Genomic DNA, 19,768 nt, shown 5'->3' on the forward strand with positions numbered 1-19,768 from the left:
CACTTAAGCGTCTGCCTTCGGCTCAGGTCATGATCTGAGGATGCCAGCCCTGCATCCGGCTTTCTGCTCAGTGGGGAGCCTGCTTCCCCCTCTTTCTCTGCCTGCCTGTCTGCCTACTTGTGATCTCGCCCTCTGTCAAATAAATAAATAAAATCTTAAAAAATATATAAAATAAAATTGACTTTATTAGTTATCCCTTGCAGTTAAGATGTGAGTCCTACCTTTAAAGATGTTACCAGTCCTGGGGTGTCTGAGTGGCTCAGTGGGTTAAGCCTCTGCCTTTGGCTGAGGTCATGTTCCCAGGGTTATGGGATCGAGCCCCACATCAGGCTCTCTACTCAGCAGGGAGCCTGCTTCCCCCCACTCCTCTGCCTGCCTCTCTGCCTACTTGTGATCTCTCTCTCTGTGTCAAATAAATAAAATCTTTAAAATAAATAAATAAATAAAGACGTTACCAGTCCATATAAAGTCACTAGGACCTTTTTTATAACTGAGCAGAGGGTCTTTGATAGTGAAAAAGAATAAAAAAGTTGTATTATTTACATTTCTGTACTGTAATACTTTTTTTACAATGATATTTTTACAATTTAAATAACAAAAAATTTGATTCACAAAATTTATGACTTATGGAGAAAATGACATGAGTAATGGCTCTTTGACAAAGGTTTGAGCTGAAGTATAATGAGGATACTATAATCTGCAGAAGTGTTATTCTTTTTCTAAAGATTTTATTATCATCATTATCATTAATATTTTTAAAGTTTTATTTATTTAATCTCTACACCCAACGTGAGGCTTGAACTCAGGACCCTGAGATCTAGAGTTGCGTGCTTTTCTGACTGAGCCAGCCAAGTACCTCTAAGATTTGATTTTTTCAAGTAATCTCTACATCCCATGTGGGGCTCAAACTCACAACCCTGAGATCAAGAGTTGCATGCTCCACAGACTATAAACCACCCAGGCACCCCTACAGAAATGTTACTCTTGACAACTTGGCTTCAGGGTCTATAAATCCACATTGTATGTTAAGTTGTGTGTTGTCTTGTATCATTAAAGAGTAGTGTCTGTAGCTTTCCTCAGATTTTTTCTAAAAATGCTAAACAAAAAGTCTAAGAGCTACTACCACAGAGTGAAAATTCTTTTAGAACCTGAATAATTTAACTTTCTTTATACAAGATTAAAGATATGCCAATATTCCAAATTGTGTTTTATAGTCAGTATTTTTAGTAAATTCTAATGTATTTTCCTGTAGAGGAAAAAGGCTCATATATCCTATATGAGAATCTTACTGATCCGATTTTTTTTCCCTTCCTATTTGAAGGTTTCTTGTTCTCCTCAAGGTCTGACAGTTTGGGTTCAGAACACTTCATATTTGTGTAGTCGAGCTGGGCAGGTCCTCCCTGTCAGTATTCAGATGAATGGCTGGATTCATGATGGTAACCTGCTCTGCCCATCATGTTGGGACTTCTGTGAGCTCTGTCCTCCAGAAAGAGATCCTCCAGCTATTAACTTGACCCGAGCTCTACCACTAGGTGAGTAGTCTCTGTGGTTGGAGTAAAGACAAGACTTTTCTTATATAATGTTGGAAATTCCCTTCAAGGAAACTCTTGAAAGGTAGAAACTCTTAAAACAGGTGGAGCATCTTCTCTTCCAATTGCGGTTTTATGGGAAAGCCTCCTTACCACCACTGTTAGAAATTGAAGGTGAGTAAACAACACTTCTGTTCAGTAAGAGGAAGGATAAGGAACCTTTCTAAAGACCTCTGATTTGGAAAAAAAAAAAAAAAAAAAAAACCTCAAGATTACAAAAACTGAATGTTTCAACCATTCATTTTGAAATTAAGTGTAAACAAAACTCTGCTCATTAAACACAAAAAGCAATTAAATGTATTTCAGTTATAGAGACATACCTCATGTTATTCTGCTTTACTTTAATGCACTTCACAGATATTGCATTTTTTCAAATGAAAGGTTTGTGCCAACCTTGGCAGCAACTCTGCTGGCACCACTTTTCCAACAGCATTGGCTCAGTTCATGTCTCTGTGTCACACTTTGGTAATTTTCATGATATTTTAAACCTTTTAATTATTATTATATTTGTGATGGTGATCTGTGATCAGTGATCTTTGATTTTACAATTGTAATTTTGTTCTTTGGGGACACCAGGAACCACACTCATTAGAAACTGATCTTAATTGGTAATTATGTGTATTCTGACTGCTCCACCAACCAACAATTCCCATTTCCCTCCTCTTCCTCAGGCCTCCCTATTCCCTGAGACACAACAATATTGAAATTAGGGCAATTAATAACCCTACCATGTCCTCTAAGTGTTATGTAAAAGGAGATGTCACATGTCTATCAGCTTAAATCAAAAACTAGAAATGATTCGACTTAGTGAAGAAAGCATGTCAACAGCTGGTTTTGTCAGTTAGCCAAGCTGTGAATACAAACGAAAAGTTCTTGGAGGAGATGAAAAGTGATATTACAGTGAATACATGAATGACTGAAAAAAAAAAAAGTGAAACATCCTTGTTGCTGACATGGAGAAAGTCTGGGTGGTCTGGGTAGAAGTTCAAAGCAGATACAACATTCTCTTAAGTCAAAGCCTAATCCAGAGCAAGGCCCCAACTCTCTTCACTTCTGTGAAGGCCAAGAGAAGTGAGGAAGCTGCAGAAGAAAAGTCAGAAGCTAGCAGAGGTGAGTTCATGAGGTTTAAGGAAAGAAGACGTCTCTGTAACATCGAAGTGTAAGGGAAAGTAGCAGGTGCTGTTGTATTAGCTACAGCAAGTTATACAGAGTTGGCTAAGATAAATAATGGAAGTGGCCACACTAAGCAACAGATTTTCAATGCAGATGAAGCTTCCATTGGAAGAAGATGCCATCCAGAACATTCATAGCTAGAGAGAAGAAGTCAGTGCCTGGTTTCAAAGCTTCCAAGGACAGGCTGGCTCTCTTGTTAGGGGGTAATGAAACTGATGACTTAAAGTTGAAGCTGGTGCTAATTTACCATTTTGAAAATCCTAGGGCCCTTAGGAATTACACCAAATCTACTCTGCCTTTGCTTTATAAGTGGAACAACAAAGCCTGGATGATAGCCTATCTGTTTGCAGCATGGTTTACTATTTTAAGCCCAGTGTTGAGACTTACTTCTCAGAAAAAAAATGATTCCTTTTAAAATTACTGCTCATTGTGAATCCACCTGGTCATCCAAGAGCTCCAGCGGAAATGAGCAAGGAGATTCGTGTTGTTTTTATACCTGCTAATACAGTATCCATTCTGTAGCCCACAGATCAAGGAGGAATTTGACTTTTGAGTCTTATTATTTAAGAAATATATTTATAAAGCTATAACTGCCATACATAGTGACTCCTCTGATAGATTCGAGCAAAGGAAATTGAAAACCTTCTTGCAAGGATTCACCATTCTCAATGTCATTAAGAACATCCCTGTTCCAGGCACCTGGGTGGCTCAGTTGGTTAGGCATCTGCCTTTGGCTCAGGTCATGATCCCAGAATTCTGGGATTGAGCCCCACATGGGGCTTACCCCTCAGCAGGGAGTCTGCTTCTCCCTCTCCCTTTGCCCCTCCCCCCAGCTTATTCTCTCACACTCTCTATCTCAAATAAATAAAATCTTTAGAACAAAAGATCTTAGGGACACCTGAGTGGTTCAATAGGTTAAGCATCTGCTTTCAGCTCTTTCTCTCTGACAAATAAATAAAATCTTTAAAAAAAAAAGATCTTAGGCCCTTTTGGTATGGTAAATAGTACAAGTAGTGTTAAATACTCTTAGTTAACTTTTACTTTTAATGCAAAGCTGATATGATGACTTTTGTTGTTACTGTTAAATTGCTTTGGCTAGAATAAGAAGGCTGATAGTCCACAAGTTAGGTAGTTCTGATGGAGTTCCTATCCTCAGGCCTAATCCCAGTTAACTGTAACAATCTGTCATCATCTCATTATCCAAGACATGAGCAAGGATTGAGCCGTTGGCAGAGTTGAAATAGTTATTCCTGCTGGTTCAGGAGTAAGAATCTTAAGAGTACAGTAGAAGAGTGTCTAGGAATGAGAGAAAATCCGAACCAGGTCAAAGGGCTATGAGATGATCATTTCCTGTCTTTGGAGCATGACAAAAACGAATCTATTCAAAGGAGGTGGGAGGTGGAGATTGCAAATCACCTGCCCCCTCCACCTGCACGGTCTGCACCTTATACTCTGCTTATCCTACTCCTTCTTTACCAGTCACCCTTCTAATATGGTGTTGCTATAATGTGATTGATTTCCCTGTTAACTTGACCATTTCTATGAGGAAGCATGGTCAAAAGAGTGTTGTAAGCACCAAATCACTACTGCAATTTTGAAAATGTGTAAATATTACAAGAATAGGTACATTTTAGGCATTGCTTTTTAAATACACACATCACTGTTTAAATTCTAAAATATCCTGACTTACCATATTTGTTAATGGGTTCACTGAGCATATTGAGTCTTTACTGAATATTTATTGAACTGTGTGCCAGAAACAATGACAAGTGTTTCTTTGAGGTAAATAGTTTGTTTCTGTTTAATACATTTTAATGACCCACTAAAGTCATAGAACTATTTTGATGCTTTAAATATGCTTGTGTGAGAAATACTAATAATTAGAATTAACCTATAATGAACCTTATTTTTTTTATTATTTTTTTAAGATTTTATTTATTTATTTGACAGACAGAGCTCACAAGTAGGCAGAGAGAGAGGAGGAAGCAGACTCCCCATGGAGCAGAGAGCCCGATGTGGGGCTCGATCCCAGGACCCTGGGATCATGAACGGAGCCGAAGGCAGAGGCTTAACCCACTGAGCCACCCAGGCACCCCTATAATGAACCTTATTAATAAACAAATGATCATCCATAATCTGTCTTAGTAAAGTATTTTTTTAGGTTTTTAAGCATGCCTTTAAAACTTTAAAACTGCTAATATTCTGGAGGAAGTGTAAAAGATATTCTCCCTAAATTCTTCTGATTTTTGTTATTGGTGTTCTTAGGTATTAGTTCGCATAGCTTTTTCTAATATTTGTAATTTCTTTTAGAATGTAAAACTCTGGGGCCACCTGGGTGACTCAGTCAGTTAAGCGTCTGCCTTCAGCTCAGGTCATTATCTCAGGGTCCTGGGGTCAAGCTCCACATTGGATTTCCTGCTCAGTTGGGAGTGCTTCTCCCCCTTCGTGTGCTCTCCCCCTCTCCTTTGTTGCTCTCTCTCTCTCTCTCTCAAATGGGTGGGTAATATTTTTTAAAAAAATGTAAAACTCTGATTTTATTTTCTTTTTACTAGTTGACACTACTGAATGCTAGAGTGTGATTAGATAGTTGTTCTATATTGCCTAAAATAGTTTCCATTAGTTACTATGAAAGATTTCTTTCTGAATTCTTTCAAGTCTCTTCAGATTGTAGAGGTTATTTTTGTTTCCATTTATTGAATGCTAGACACTTTGCCAAATGCTTTATGTCTTTATTATTGCATTTAACCATCACAAAAACTAATGAGATAGGAATTACTGTTTTACAAATGAGAAAACTAAGGTATAAAGAGGTTAAGTAATGTATTATCCATGAACTAATAAATAATGAAGTTCAGATAAAAACCCAGAACTTACTGTCTCTAATTTATTTTGAAACCCTCATTTTTAATTTTTTCATTTTAATTAGTACTAGCACAGAAAGTGCAGTGTTTTTGAAGAACAAGTGTTCCAGAACTGCCATTAATGTTTTAATAGCTTGTTAAATTTTATTACTAACATTGGGTAATCATTGCCTACTTCTCCTGTTCCTTTGGGCCAAAATGAAAATCAGGAGATAAAGGGATATGCCTATGTTATTAGTCACTTCAGGGTCTATTCCTTAATGCAGCCCACACCACTCTACCACATCAACTCTGGCTTGATGTTCCATAGTTTGCACTGTCCACTACAAGATGATGCTGATACTATTGACACAAAGACTACATTTTAAAAAGAACCGTTCTTGGGAGGCCTGGGTGGCTCAGTCGGTTAAGTGTCTGCCTTCAGCTCAGGTCATGATCCCAGGGTCCTGGGATCGAGTCCTACATTGGGCTCCCTGCTCTTTGGGGAGCCTGCTTCCCCCTCTCTCTCTGCCTGCCTCTCTGCCTCCTTGTGCTTTCTCCTTCTGTCAAATAAGTAAATAAAATCTTTTAAAAAAATAAAAAGAACCATTCTTAGCTAAGTGGGATTTTTTTTTCTTTATTCACAATTTTATTTTATTTTTATTAACATATACTGTATTATTTGTTTCAGGAGTATAGATCTGTGGTTCATTAGTCTTACACAATTCACCGTGCTCACCATAACACATACCCTCCCCAGTGTCCATCTTATGGTTTGTTTCTCTCTCTGGTTTCATCCCATTTCATTTATCCTTCTCTTCCCCCATGATTCTCTGCCTTGTTTCTCAAATTCCACATACCAGCGAGATCATATGATAATTATCTTTGTCTGATTGACTTATTTCACTTAGCATAGTACCCTCTAGTTCCATCCATTTATTGCAAATGGCAAGATTTCATTTCTTTGATGGCTGCATGATATTCCATTATATATATACACCACATCTTTATCCATTCATCTGCTGATGGACATCTAGGCTCTTTCCATAGTTTGCCTATTGTGGACATTGCTGCTATAAACATTAGGGTGCACGTGCCCCTTTGGATCACTACATTTGCATCTTTGGGGTAAATACCCAGTACTACAATTGCTGGGTCATAGGGTAGCTCTGTTTTCAGCTTTTTGAGGACCCTCCATACTGTTTCCCAGAGTCACTGCACCAGCTTGCATTCCCACCAACAGTGTAGGAGGGTTCCCCTTTCTCTGCATCCTCGCTAACATCTGTCATTTCCTGACTTATTGATTTTAGCCATTCTGTCTGATGTGAGGTGGTATCTCATTGTGGTTTTGATTTGTATTTCCCTGATGCCAGGTGATGTTGAGCACTTTGTCATGTGTCTGTTGGCCATTTGGATGTCTTTTTTGCAGAAATGTGTGTTCATGTCTTCTTCCCATTTCTTGATTGGATTATTTGTTCTTTGGGTGTTGTTTGATAAGTTCTTTGTAGATTTTAGATACTAGTCCTTTATCTGATATGTCATTTGAAAATATCTTCTCCCATTCTTTCAATTCTCTCTTGGTTTTGTTGACTGTTTCCTTTGCTGTGCAAAAACTTTTTATACTGATAAAGTCCCAGTAGCTCATTTTTGCCCTTGCTTCCCTTGCCCTTGGCGATGTGTCTGGGAATAAGTTGCTATGGCTGAGGTGGAAGAAGTTGCTGCCATAGTCTCCTCAAGGATTTTGATGGATCCCTGTCTCACATTTGGGTCTTTCATCCATTTTGAGTCTATTTCTGTGTGTGGTGCAAGCAAGAGGTTCAGTTTCATTCTTCTGCATGTGGCTGTCCAATTTTCCCAACACCATTTGGTGAAGAGATTGTCTTTTTTCCATTAGATATTCTTTTCTGCTTTGTCGAAGATTAGTTGACCATAGAGTTGAGGGTCCATTTCTGGGTACACCATTCTGTTACATTGATCTCTGTGTCTGTTTTTGTGCCAGTACCATACTGTTTTGATGATTACAGCTTTGTAATAGAGCTTGAAGTCCGGAATTGTGATGCCACCAGCTTTGGTTTCCTGTTTCAACATTCCTCTGGCTTTTCAGGGTCTTTTCTTGTTCCAATACATATTGTAGGATTATTTGTTCCATTTCTGTGAAAAAAGTTGATGGTATTTTGATAGAGATTTCATTGAATGTGTAGATTGGTCTAGGTAGCATAGATATTTTAACAATATTTGTTCTTCCAGTCCATGAGCATGGAATGTTTTTCCATTTCTTTTGTGTCTCAGCTTCTTTCATGAGTCTTCTGTAGTTTTCTGAGTACATATCCTTTGCCTCTCTGTCTAGATTTATTCTTAGGTATCTTACGGTTTTGGGTGCAGTTGTAAATGGGATTGACTCCTTAATTTATCTTTCTTCTCTCTCATTGTTGGTGTATAGAAATGCAACTGATTTCTGCCCATTGATTTTATATCCTTCCACTTTACTGAATTCCTGTATGAGTTCGAGCAGTTTTGGAGTGGAGTCTTTTGGGTTTTCCACATAAAGTATCATATCATCTGCAAAGAGTGAGAAGTGCATATGACTTCTTCTTTGCCAACTCAGATGGCTTGTACTTCTTTTTGTTGTCTGATTGCTGAGGCTTGGACTTCCAGTACTATGTTGAATGGCAGTGATGATAGTGGACATCCCTGCCATCTTTCTGACGAGAATGATATTTACTGTGGGGTTTTCATAGATGGCTTTTAGATGTTATTGACATATGTAGCCTCTATCCTACACTGTGAAGAGTTTTAATCAAGAAAGGATGCTGGGGCGCCTGGGTGGCTCAGTGGGTTAAAGCCTCTGCCTTCGGCTCAGGTCATGATCCCAGGGTCCTGGGATCGAGCCCCACATCGGGCTCTCTGCTCAGCAGGGAGCCTGCTTCCCTTCCTCTCTCTCTCTCTGGCTACCTCTCTGCCTACCTGTGATCTCTGTCTGCCAAATAAATAAATAAAATTAAAAAAAAAAAAAAAGGATGCTGTGCTTTATCAGATGTTCTTTCTGCATCTGTTGAAAGTATCATATGGTGTTTGTCCTTTTTTTGATTAATGTAGTGTATGACATTGATTGATTTCTGGATGTTGAACCAAGCTTGTAGCACAGGAATAAATCCCACTTGGTCATGGTGAACAATCCTTTGGATAGTATTTTCGTCAGAATTTTTGCATCCATGTTCATCAGGGATATTTGTCTGTAATTCTCCTTTTTTGATGGGTCATTGTCCGGTTTTGAGCTTATGGTAATGCTGGCCTCATAAAATGAGTTTGGAGGTTTTCCTTCCATATCTGTTTTTTGGAACAGTTTCAGAAGAATAAGTATTAATTTTTCTTTAAATGTTTAGTGGAATTCCAATGGGAAGCTATCAGTCCCTGGGCTCTTGTTTGTTGGGAGATTTTTGATTAGTGCTTCAATTTCGTTGCTGGTTTGGGGTCTGTTCTTTTCTCTTTCTTCCTGCATTAGTTTTGGTAGTTTATATGTCTTTAGGAATGTATCCATTTCTTCCTGATTGTCTAATTTGTTCTCATAGAGTTACTCATAATATGTTCTTATAATCATTTGTATTTCTTCGGTGTTGGTTGTAATCTCTCCTCTTTCATTCATGATTTTATATTTGGGTCCCCTCTCTTTTCTTTTTGATAAGTCTGGCCAGAGGTTTGTCCATTCTTACTAATTCTTTCAAAGAACCAGCTCCTAGTTTCATTGATCTGTTCTTCTGTTCTTTTGGTTTCTATTTCCTTGATTTCTGCTCTAATCTTTATTATTTCTCTTCTGCTGTGTTTAGGCTTTCTTTGCTGTTCTTTCTCCAGCTCCTTTAGGTGTGGGATTAGGTTGTGTATTTGAGACCTTTCTTGTTTCTTGAGAAAGGCTTGTAGTGCTATATACTTTTTTCTTGGGACCCCTTTTGCTGCATCCCAAGGATTTTGAAAAGTTGTGTTTTCATTTTCATTTGTTTCCATGACTTTTTTTTTTAATTCTTCTTTAATTTCCTGGTTGACCCATTTGTTCTTTAATAGGATGCTCTTTAGCCTCTGTGTATTTGAGTTCTTTCCAACTTTCCTCTTGTGATTGAGGTTGAGTGGTCTGAAAATATGCAGGGAATGACCCTAATCTTTTGGTACCAGTTGAGACCTGATTTGCGACCCAGGATGTGATCTATTCTGGTGAATGTTCCATGTGCACTAGAGAAGAATGTGTATTCCTTTGCTTTGGTATGGAATATTCTGAATATATCTGTGAGGTTCATCTGATCCAGTGTTTCATTTGAGGCCCTTATTTCCTTGTTGATCTTTTGCTTAGATGATTTGTCCATTTCAGTGAGAGGAGTGTTAATGTCCCATACTATTATTATATTATTGTTGATGTGTTTCTTTGATTTTGTTATTAATTGGCTTATATAATTGGCTGCTCCCATATTGGGGGCATAAATATTTACAATTGTTAGATCTTCTTGTTAGATAGACCCTTTAAGTATGATACAGTGTCCTTCCTCTTCTCTTATTACAGTCTTTGGTTTAAAATCTGATTTGTCTGATTTAAGGATTGCCATCCCAGCTTTCTTTTGATGTCCATTAGCATGGGAAATAGTTTCCCATCCCCCTCACTTTCAATCTGGAGGTGTCTCTGGGTTGAAAATGAGTCTCTTGCAGACAGCATATCAATGGGTCTTGCTTTTTTATCCAGTCTGATATCCTATGTCTTTTGATTGGGGCATTTAGCCCATTTACATTCAGGATGACTATTGAAAATTATGAATTTAGTGTCATCGTATTGCCTGTAAGGTGACTGTTACTGTATATTGTCTCTGTTCCTTTCTGGTCTATGTTACTTTTGGGTTCTCTCTTTGCTTAGAGGACCCCTTTCAATATTTCTTATAGGGCTGGTTTGGTGATCACATATTCTTTCAGTTTCTGTTTGTCCTGGAAGCTTTTTGTCTCTTCTTCTTCTTCTTCTTCTTCTTTTTTTTAAGATTTTATTTATTTATTTATTTGACAGACACAGATCGCAAGTAGGCAGAGAGGCAGGCAGAGAGAGAGGAAGGAAAGCAGGCTCCCTGCTGAACAGAGAGCCTGATGCAGGGCTTGATCCCAGGACCTGGGGTCATGACCTGAGCCGAAGGCAGAGGCTTTAACCCACTGAGCCACCCAGCCGCCCCTCTTCTTCTATTTTTGATGACAGCTTAGCTGGTTATAGTCTTCTTGGCTGCATATTTTTCTAGTTTAGTACCCTGAATATATCATGCCAGTCCTTTCTGGCCTGCCAGGTCTCTGTGGATAGGTCTGCTGTCCATCTAATGTTTCTACCATTGTAAGTTACAGACCTCTTCTCCAGAGTTGCTTTCAGGATTTACTCTTTTCTCTGAGATTTGTAAATTGGGTTCTCTGTGCCTTCTGGATTTTGATGCCAGTTTCCTTCACCAGATTAGGGAAGTTTTCTGCTATAATTTGCTCCAGTATACCTTCTGCCCCTCTTTCTCTTTTTTCCTCTTCTGGGATCCCAATTATTCTAATATTGTTAAGCTTTATCATATCACATATCTCTCAAATTCTCCCCTTGTGATCTAGTTCTTGTTTTTATCTCTCTTTTTCTCAGCTTCTTTATTCTCCATCATCTGGTCTTCTATATCACAAATTCTCTTCTGCCTCATTTATCCTAGCAGTTAGAGCCTCCATTTTTATGGCACCTCATTAATAGCCTTTTTAGCTTCAACTTGGTTAGATTTTATTTCTCCAGAAAGGGATTCTCTAGTATCTTCTATGCTTTTTTTTTTTTTAATTTTTATTCACTGGAGCCACCATAGCACATACCCTCCCCAATGTCCATCACCCAGCCACCCTATCACTCCCCCCTCCCTTTTTCTATGCTTTTTTCAAGCCCAGCTAGTATCTTTATAATCATCATTCTGAACCCTGGTTTCGGCATCTTACTAATGTCCATATAATTGCCATAAGAGGCAATACCCTGGCAGTCGGTATTGCCTCTTATAATTTTTTTTGAGGTGAGTTTTTCTGTTTTGTCATTTTGTCCAGAAAAGAATAGATGAACAAGAGAACAAAATACTGCAAAGGTAACATCCCCAGAAAAATGTGCACTAAACAAATCAGAAGAGACCCAAAACCTGGGGGTGGGGGGAGGAGGGGAAAAAAGAAAAGAGAAGACTATGATCAGGCTGGTGAATAGAACAGAGCCACACACTAGATTTTGGGTGTATTTTGGTCTGCCTCCCAAATTTTTATTTTATTTTAAAAGATTTTATTTATTTATTACAGATAGAGATCACAAGCAGGCAGAGAGGCAGGCAGAGAGAAAGGAGGAAGCAGGCTCCCCGCTGAGCAGAGAGCCTGATGCGGGGCTTGATCCCAGGACCCTGAGATGATGACCTGAGCTGAAGGCAGCGGCCCAACCCACTGAGGCACCCAGGCGCCCCCTAAAATTTTAAAGAAAGAAGTAGTTATACACACACACACACACACACACACACACACAAATAAGGGTAAATACAATGAAGGGGTAGAATATGGCTATAAAAATGAAAATTAAAAAAGATTTTTATTTTTTATTTTTTTAAAGATTCCATTCATTTATTTGACAGAGAGAGATCACAAGCAGGCAGAGAGGCAGGCAGAGAGAGAGGAGGAAGCAGGCTCCCTGCTGAGCAGAGAGCCCGACGCGGGGCTCGATCCCACAACCCTGAGATCATGACCTGAGCCGAAGGCAGCGGCCCAACCCACTGAGCCACCCAGGCGCCCCTAAAAAAGATTTTAAAAAGATCTTGATAAGTTGGTTGAAAAAAGAGGAAAAATTTTTTAAAAAAGAAATAGAAAAAGAATTAATAAAACTTTAAATATTAACTTTGAAAGACTGAAGAATCATGGGAAAAAAGCCATGAATTCTCTGTGGTGTATTCTCCTAGCACTGGAGTTTTGCAGTTCTCGTTGATCAGTAAATTTGGTCTTGACTGGATGTTCTTGCTGATCATCTGGGGGAAGGGCCTGTTGCATTGATTCTCAAATGTCTTTGTCTCAGGTGGAATTGCACCATTCTTGCCAGGGGCCAGGCTAAATAATCTTGGGTTTGCACTCAGTAGCTCTTCTTCCCTGGAGATTTCCACACAGCTTTAGAGAACAAGTATGAAAATGGCAGCCTTCCAATCTCTGGCCCTATAGGCCCCGAGAGCTTGGGTCCCCACTCCTCAGTGAGCCCTTAGAGAAAAGCAGTCAGTCACTCCTATCTCCCTGGTCTCTGGCCACATTCCATGCTCACCTGGCCCGTGACCAAGTGTTTCTATCTCAGGCACATGACTATGTTCATGTTTGGAATCTCCAAACCTAGCAGATTCCTGTGGCAGGCTCCTGAATCAGGCTCCCACATGAGGCTCCCAAGCCACTCTTGCTGGGAAAGAAAGGGAGTCTCCCCAATGTGCCGCTCGTTGGGCCCTTGCTCAAAGAGCAGTGGCCCAGTTGTGCCAGGGATCACAGTTTAAGGTAACCCTGAGCTGAGAGCCCCCTCCTGGGCTTAGTCTTTGCAGCTGGCTTCCCCGCTCTGATACTTGGGAGCTCTACTGCAGTCAGGCACCCCTGGTCTTTCTGTGACCCCAAGGGCCCTGAGAACACCCTATCCCAGTGAGGGTTCCACCCCTGGCTTAGCCATTGGAGCAATGTCCCTCAGCAGAGCAGACTTGTAAAACTTCCAATTTTGTGCTCTCCTGTTCCATCACTTGCCGGTAGCTGGCTGATGGAGGCTCCCTCACCCACCACACTCTATCTTCCTGTATATCGCCTCAGATTCACTTCTCCACATATCCTGCCTTCCAGAATGTGGTTGCTTTTCTTTTTCTTTTTTAAGATTTTATTTATTTGACAGACAGATCACAAGTTGGCAGAGAGGCAGGCAGAGAGAGAGAGGGAAGCAGGCTTCCCGCTGAGCAGAGAGCCCAATGCGGGGCTCAATCCAGGACCCTGGGATCATAACCTGAGCCAAAGGCAGAGGCTTTAACCACTGAGCCACCCAGGTGCCCCTGTGGTTGCTTTTCTATTCATAGAGTTGCTGCTGCTTAGCAGCAACTAAATAACAACTCAACTATGCTGTTGAGTGTGTAGGTGTTCAGAATGGTTTGATAACTATCTAGCTGAATTCCTGGGACCAGACAAAATTTAGGTCTCCTACTCCTCTGTCATCTTGATGCCCTCTCTAAGTGGGATTTTTTTTTAAGATTTAACAAATACCAGCATGATTCCATTGAGGAAGAATAGAAGTTCCCCCATGGTTTACCTGGCTTATGGGCATTAAAATAATTCTTTTAAAATACTTGTTCCACACTGTGTAGTATGATGCTCAGAAGTACCTTGCCATTATCACTGTATTCATTCCATAGCTGAAGACTAGTCCTATTTTTCCTACCTTTTAAGCAAGTCAGACTTGAATCTTGGTTGGCTCTTTATTGATAAAAATATTAGAAAGGACAACTTATTCTGAAATAAAGTCAGGTTAACCTGGTCTCTTGACTGCAATAAAAATGCTTTCCATTCTGAGAATTGTCTTGGGAAGATTTACCCCTGAGAACAACTCATGGCTAAATTAAAATATATTCCAAGTACCCAAAGCCCATAGAAATACACTGCCATTTCTTTCTTTCTTTTTTTTTATGATTTTATTTATTTATTTGACAGAGAGAGAGATCACACAAGCAGGGGGAGCAGCAGGCAGAGGGAGAGGGAAAAGCTGGCTCCCTGCTGAGCAGGGAGCTGGACATGGGGCTTGATTCCAGGATCATGGGATCATGACCGGAGCCAAAGGCAGACACTCAACCAACTGAGCCACCCAGGATCCCCTCTTTCGCCAATTTCCATATCAGCCTGGGTAATATGGATAGATGGGTAGATATTTAGAGATCAGGGACCATATGTGCTGGTTTACCTGGGACAGTCCATGTACCTATAGTCTTGGTATAATTATTAATAGCATTCCCTTGCGTTAATTTTATTTCACACTTCATAAAGTAGGCAGTCTCCATCTCAAGAGTCAGAGAGAACTGCAAAATAAGGGAAAAGAACTGCAAGCAGGAAACAAGAAGTACTTGGGTTAATTTGATTGGCTGGGGTGGCATATCTGATCTTATTAGAAATATCAAGGAAGAAAGAAATAACTGCAGGTCCCAGAGTTGGTTTACCAGTTGTAGATTAGCTTACTAGTTATACTGTGTTTCTGGTTAAGCAGGGGAACACAAAAGTCATCTAAGTTTCAGTTTGCTGACATGGCACCATGGGTACCAGTGGCTCCATCTCAGGAAATTTATTGCAATGCTTGTCTCAAAATGCCCTGATTTGGGATGATAAATTTTAGGGTTACCCTACTTAAAAAGGACAAGAATAGAGGAAGAAGATCCTGCATCCCGTGTTAGAATAGCCAAGATAATAATTTACTTCCCTGTGTAGCATCTTTAGCTTTGTTGGGATACTTCCTAAAGATACTTCTTTCTTTTCTGGGGTGCTGCTTATAACCTCAATATGGTGGGTGCATCGTCTTTTCTTCTTGCATAAGATACTTTGTTCTTTTTCTATAAATGTATAAAAATGACTTTGCATATTTAGTTTCAGGAAGTTATTATTGATTCTGCTCTCCAAGGTAGTCCTTGTTCACCTTTTAATAGTCACCTGTACTCATCTGTCAATTTTTAATTGGTATGATTTTGTCCAAAAATGTCTCCAGAAAGTCAATTTTTTGTTTTCAATCCTAGATCTGTGTTCCCGTTCCTCTAGCCTGGTGGTCACTCTCTGGCTTCTGCTGGGCAATCTATTTCCTCTGCTGGCTGGATTTCTTCTGTGTGTATGGCACTAGGAATGGAAAAGTGAATTCTCAAGACATTCCTTTGTGTCACGTTCCTCTGAACAAAGCACAAATCTGGGAGAGTGCCAGCCTAGGCAGATGGCAGAAGAGGCGTTCCTAACTTTGGCTTGGAAGCTTTGACCACAATCAGACCTTGAAGCAGAACTTCACAGCAGTCACTCTTCATCAGCAGCCCGACAGCCTCAGAGCTTGGAGGAGGAGAAGGAATTCTAAGTCACCATGTCTTTGTCAGAATATATAACCTGCCTGAAATTTGCCTTTGAAAATGGAATAATTGGTGAAATTTTCAGAGTGATTACATACCCCAGCATTTTCATTAACCTAAAATCAATACTGCAGTAATTTTAAAAATGGCTATTATAAGATTATAAATTATGGATCCTGTCCTCAGAAGTTAAATTGTCCTTTGACTTACAGATAGTAATTGAATTGGGTTTCTGTATCACTGTTATATTGAATTTAATGGCTGTGCATGGTACACTTAAATCATTGTTCTCATTGTTTAAAAGGTTGGTTTTTTTTTTTTTAAATGTTTTGCTAAATCTTATGATTTGACCGTGCTTGGCTTTTTCAAACCAGCTGCGTGGCAGTTTACTACTGAACCATTAGGCACTGGTAGCCCTTCCAGTTGTGTTCTCCAGTAGTTAATCATGACATGAACAAACTGTGGGAGCAGAGAGAGAAAAATACTCGGCCATGTAACACTGAAGATATGCAAACAGAAGAAAACCTAATTGTGTGTTTTCAGATAATAATTATTGATAACTGTAACCCAAGAAAAATAGAACTATTCCTTTTTGACCAATGAAGAGAAAAAGAAATTATGGTACTACATAGAGAGGTATGCAGTTATTTTCAAGTAGGCTAAGAAATTGTTACAGAAGAATATCTACTATCTGAAAATTACATATAAGAAGAAAAATATAAGTCAAAACAAGGTGGTTTACTAATAGCAAAGTGTAAGTTTGTTGTAGGGCCTATTCATTACCCACAATATAGGCTTGGTCCTGCAGAAGTCAGAAAATTGCCTGTGCTTTAAAGGAGGTGATGTTCTTGATATGATGTGATTTCCGCCCAGTGCTCTGAAGGTCAAAGTTGAAGAAGTTCAGTGAAGCGCAGGTAAATGGCAGGAAGTAACTATGACTCTGAAGGTAGCCAAATGCCTCGTCACCTAATTAGTATGCACATTAGTAATGCACATGAATGGATGAATGAGATTCCCACTGTCCCTAGCTACTATCCAGAGAAACCAGACAGGGGAAGGGTTTGGCGGACAAAAAACAAAAACAAACCAACAATAAAAAGAGGTGATGTTTTTTTGCTTCCTGCTTTTGACACTCTGCTCCTGTTACTACTACGTATATTCTCATCCTCAGAAGCAATTCTGCTCTGGTACTAAAGCTTACCACCACCCTCTTAGTAATTCAATTCGAAGTTTTTTAGTAATGAGCAATGCCCAGTTCTCTCTAAAGTTAATGAAGTCCTCAAACACCTGAACAGTATTTTTTCATTCATTCATTCATTCATTTCATTCGCCTTTTAATTTAGCATAGTTATTAAGCACTCCATTTAAGAGATTATGCTAAGTGAGCAAGCTCTATAATTACTAAAAAGTAATTCCAGCTGACCATTTGACAGTGGAGCCAAACTGCAACCCAGAATAGAGGAAAGTCACCTTTTTCTAATGCATAAATTTTAAATATGTATTTGCAAGCAGTTTTAAATTGGAGGTATTGGTCATTGAAAAAAAAAAAAAAGCTGGGGGTCTCTAGCATAGCTGACTTCAGCTAAAGAGAAGTTAATAGTAATGGTGTCAGGCTCAGTTTTCTGCCTTTGTCACACATTACTTTAAAGGTCAAAGAAAAGTATAGAGTATATTTTTAAGGAAAATTATAAAACTCTAAACTTACATATTGATTGTGATTATGAATCATCCTGCAAAGTTGTATAAAGAATTTCCACCACAAAATATGATGGATAATATATTTGAGATTCACAGTGGTAGGTTCAATTATATTTGACTGTTGTGCAGTAATGCCATTTAGGTAGTATTGTTTCTGAGCATGGTGCTTTTTATACTTGAAATATATTTTTGCTTTATTTTTTATTGATATAATTATATTTGCACTAATGACTTTCTGGAGAAAATATTATAGATGACATTTTTTCTATATATATATTATTAAGCTTGGAATCTGATACCCTAGTGTTTTCTCTGCACAAATTAGGAACTTGATAAGGTATGTGGCTAAGAAATCTTGAGTTTCTGAGGGTAACTAACACTCCGGTGTCTTCCTTCCTCTTCAACAAGTCTTTAGAGTGCTTGCTTATCACTGATTCTTCAGAGCATACTCCGTGAAGACTTAGAAGGTCACTGAACCTATAAGAAATGTTAAGAGGAGCATTTGAGTCACTTAGAATATGGCCATAGTATAAAAACAGACTTGAAATCTGAGATTTCCGTGCAGAATTAGTGGGCTAGAATTCAGCTTTGAACTGAAGAATTCAAAATGGCCTATATGTTGGTATCCTGTGGCAGGATGCCTTTTATGTTAACAAAACAGTTCACCGAGAAGACTAGCAGCCTGCAGCCATCGTGGAAGTAGCTGATTTGGGGACAGTAGACTGGAGTCTCTTTCTGACTCAAAAAGTGTGGAGTGCATATAAAAAACAGACTAGACTACCTCAGTTTTCAGTTCAGATTTAGGTTCATTTTGATAGTATTAAGGTCCCACATTGTCAAAAATACAAGTGAATTTGTCTCTCAGGTTTTCAAGAACAGAATTTACAGGAAGGCAGCAAAAGCCATGTCAGCCAACTTGAGCTGACAGCTTTAAAGAAACTGGCAAACAGTTAGGTAGTCTTAAGGTAGACTCTCTAATGCTCTCCTGAAGAATATCCTTTTTCCTTACTTATTTCTTAAGGATATTTATTTTTGTTAAGACCAAATAGACATTCTTAAAATGTTATAAATTATGCCTAAAATTAGTTTCAGCCTAGTATGTTGGCTTAGAGTTTATCAGTATTTGAAGATAAACATGAATTAGTGACGTTTAAATGGCTTTAGGAAGATACATAAACATATCTGAGTATTCCATAAAATTTATCAATATTCTCCTCACTATTAGAAGACCCAACTATAAAATGGCTAGCTGCCTTGTCAGATTCTTTTAGCTCTAATATTCTATGACTAACACTCATCCAGACTCAGTAGGTCACTGCTGGCTCTGATCTGTGTCCTAGAGTATGCCAACTTGTGCATCATGTTCATAACAGTGTCTCGGGCTCAGTGCCCTGGTGCTGTCCATGTCCTTGGACACTGAATGGAGAGAGAAGAGCCATCTCTGAGGGCATTTGAGCTGTCCTGGTAAAGGAGGTGGACTTTAGTCATAACCCCACAGATCCATTTCATAGTGGGCACTAGTCATTCATGCCATGTCCTTGCAGCCCTGGAAGATGAATATATTTTAATAAGATTGTGCTACTCATTCTGAAGAAAGAACTTATCTCCTGAAAGGACGACTACTACTACTACTACTACTACTACTACTATTACTTTTTCTCCTTTTCTTTCTCCTCTTCCTCCTCCTCCTCCTCCTCTTCTTCTTCTTCTAATTCTTCTTCTTCTTTTTCTAATTCTTCTTCTTCTCCTCCTCCTCCTCCTCCTCCTTCTTCTTCTTCCTCTTCCTCTTCTTCCTTTTCTTCTTTTTTTGATACATTCAGTCAGAATAGGGTTGGAAGTGATGAATTATTTTCTTTTATGTTTACATTTTTGGTAAATAGAAGATTTAAGAACTAATCTTTATTTGTGTTATTGAACTTCAAGTGTAATGTATTCCTTGGTAAAAAAAAAAAAAACTTTAATAAAAATGGAAACTAATCTGTATCTTGTCTTTATTTACCATCAGTTTTTAAAACCTGGATGAAGAACACAAGCCATGTGCACTATTTGGGGAATTGTTAACAGCACTATTTGTGTTAATTGGGAAATAATTTGATTTCTACTTTAATGGATTAGAATTGTCCTACTTAAAGAATGGGGACAGGTTTTATGTAAAGCTGTAGGGAGTAGCACTCCTCAAAGAGTTATGTAGAAAAGAGAGCAGTCTAAAACAGTTCAGGGGAAGCTCCTCTGGCTGCAGATTATCCCAGTCCCTTTTGTTTTATGCTGTGGGCCACGAGTCCCATTGCAAGAGCCCCCTGGCACATTCACATACCATACTCTGTGCAGTTACAGCAAATAGATTGTGGCAGTACTCTTGAGGTGTGAATCTTCTTCA

At 39.0% G+C, this 19,768-nt stretch overlaps 1 protein-coding gene across 1 annotated transcript in view; it reads left to right on the forward strand.

Moving 5' to 3' along the window:
* Window positions 1-19,364, forward strand: part of LMLN (leishmanolysin like peptidase) — a 91,323-nt gene extending 71,959 nt beyond the window's left edge. Inside the window, 2 exon segments of the mRNA XM_047734665.1 lie at window positions 1,322-1,532; window positions 15,379-19,364. Of these exon segments, the coding sequence (XP_047590621.1) occupies window positions 1,322-1,532; window positions 15,379-15,479 (312 nt within the window). The 3' untranslated portion in view covers window positions 15,480-19,364.
* Window positions 19,365-19,768: the final 404 nt, after the last annotated feature.

The sequence above is a fragment of the Lutra lutra genome, chromosome 1 (assembly GCF_902655055.1).
Source record: "Lutra lutra chromosome 1, mLutLut1.2, whole genome shotgun sequence".
Classification (NCBI taxonomy): domain Eukaryota; kingdom Metazoa; phylum Chordata; class Mammalia; order Carnivora; family Mustelidae; genus Lutra; species Lutra lutra.